The sequence below is a fragment of the Olea europaea genome, chromosome 9, assembly GCF_002742605.1.
Source record: "Olea europaea var. sylvestris chromosome 9, O_europaea_v1, whole genome shotgun sequence".
NCBI lineage: Eukaryota > Viridiplantae > Streptophyta > Magnoliopsida > Lamiales > Oleaceae > Olea > Olea europaea.
In genome coordinates this window covers 14,411,289-14,412,748 of record NC_036245.1, presented here as the reverse complement: position 1 = coordinate 14,412,748, position 1,460 = coordinate 14,411,289, and the positions used below count along the sequence as shown (strand labels likewise).

General features: G+C 31.2%; 1 protein-coding gene across 2 annotated transcripts in view; it reads right to left on the bottom strand.

The window, feature by feature from the left end:
* LOC111399763 (ubiquitin carboxyl-terminal hydrolase 12-like) overlaps positions 1-341 on the bottom strand; it is an 18,796-nt gene extending 18,455 nt beyond the window's left edge. For both annotated transcript variants that reach the window (XM_023027235.1, XM_023027236.1), the window contains exon 1: positions 144-341. In XM_023027235.1, coding sequence (XP_022883003.1) covers positions 144-173 — 30 coding nt within the window. In that variant the 5' untranslated portion in view covers positions 174-341. The remainder of the gene's footprint in view (positions 1-143) is intronic.
* Positions 342-1,460: the final 1,119 nt, after the last annotated feature.

The following is a 1,460-nucleotide window of genomic DNA, read 5'->3' as shown; positions in this document are numbered from 1 at the left end:
AATAAAAAAAAAACTAATAGATGTATATATGTATACATATACATATATATATATATATATATATATATATATATATATAATTGAAGTAGGAACAACATGGAGTCAAATTGTGAGAATGAGTGCAGAAAGGAGAGGAGAGTTACATCTAACGGTTGAGGAGTTATCATCGTCATGGTTGAATAGATACAGTCGTCCGATCGATTAAGCACAGCGAAAAATTACTGTGATTTGAAGGGGAAGAGGGAGGGGCTTGGGTTTCCTGAGTTTTGTTTCCGACAGGGATATAATTGGAATTTTGTGGAAAGTTTAGGTCCGAGGAGAGGATGTAGTGTACTCGTGCGTAGAGCTGTGTTTCTTGGTTGCTAATAGCTAACCGACACGTTTCTGAGGGAAATCCCTTTTTCATCTTTGGACCGAGCTAGGAGAATATGATAGTTGATAATCGAACGCACACACTTCAAGGATCGAGCATTATTTAATTCACATGAGACTGGTTCACTTTGTGAGAGTCGGTCATCCCAGGTTTCAAAATATTTTCGGGTGAAATAACATTTTCTTTCGTCTTTTTACTTCGATTTACGAATGGAGCACAATGAAGGATGGCGCGCGTGATTAGCCGATATATCTTGTCATTTAACCCCGTTTTGAACCTGATTAAATTAAATTTTACTGCTCTATCTCCTATTTTCAATCACACAATTTTTCATACAATAATGTTACACGTAAATTAAATTTTTTTTAATTATTTTTCAGTCAAGCATTCTCCAAAAAAAATATTATTCCACTCATTAAAATTTAAAATCTTGGAAGCCATTTGGGGGCTTATTGGTGTCCTAATTTTTTTAAAATTTAATTTCTTAGTATATTTTTCCACCTCTTATGATTATTCATTCATCGATTTTATTCTGATTGCTCAACAAAATGCTAGTAGAGATATTACGAAAGAATGTTATCATTGCATTTTCATTTATTAAGTTGAAAAGTTGTAAATAATAACGAATAGGGATGGAATGAACCGACGAAATGAAAGTAGCCCCTATTTTTTTGTCACCCATTATTTGGGCAATTAAAGAGTTTTGAATGATATTTTTTGTACAATGTGTGGTTAAAAAATAAAAAAAAAATTATTAATTTGTATGTAGAATATTTTATTATATAAATGTATGTTGAAAAATGATACTGTAACAAATAATTTAAAACTTTAAAGAGAGCAAAACAGGCATTTAGTTTTGATCGACTTCGACTAATTAATTAAAGGGACGTGATCGCCTATTACAAGAGTGCAAAGAAATTTGACTACGGGCAGTAGATGATAAATTATCATGAAACCCATAAACATCAACTTTTTTTTTATGAATGTATTAACATTAAACATGGTCGAATTACCTATAGTACTCACTTACTGTTTGATTCGTTTGAGAATCAATTTTCTTGTTCAAGAAATAGAATATAAAGATTTT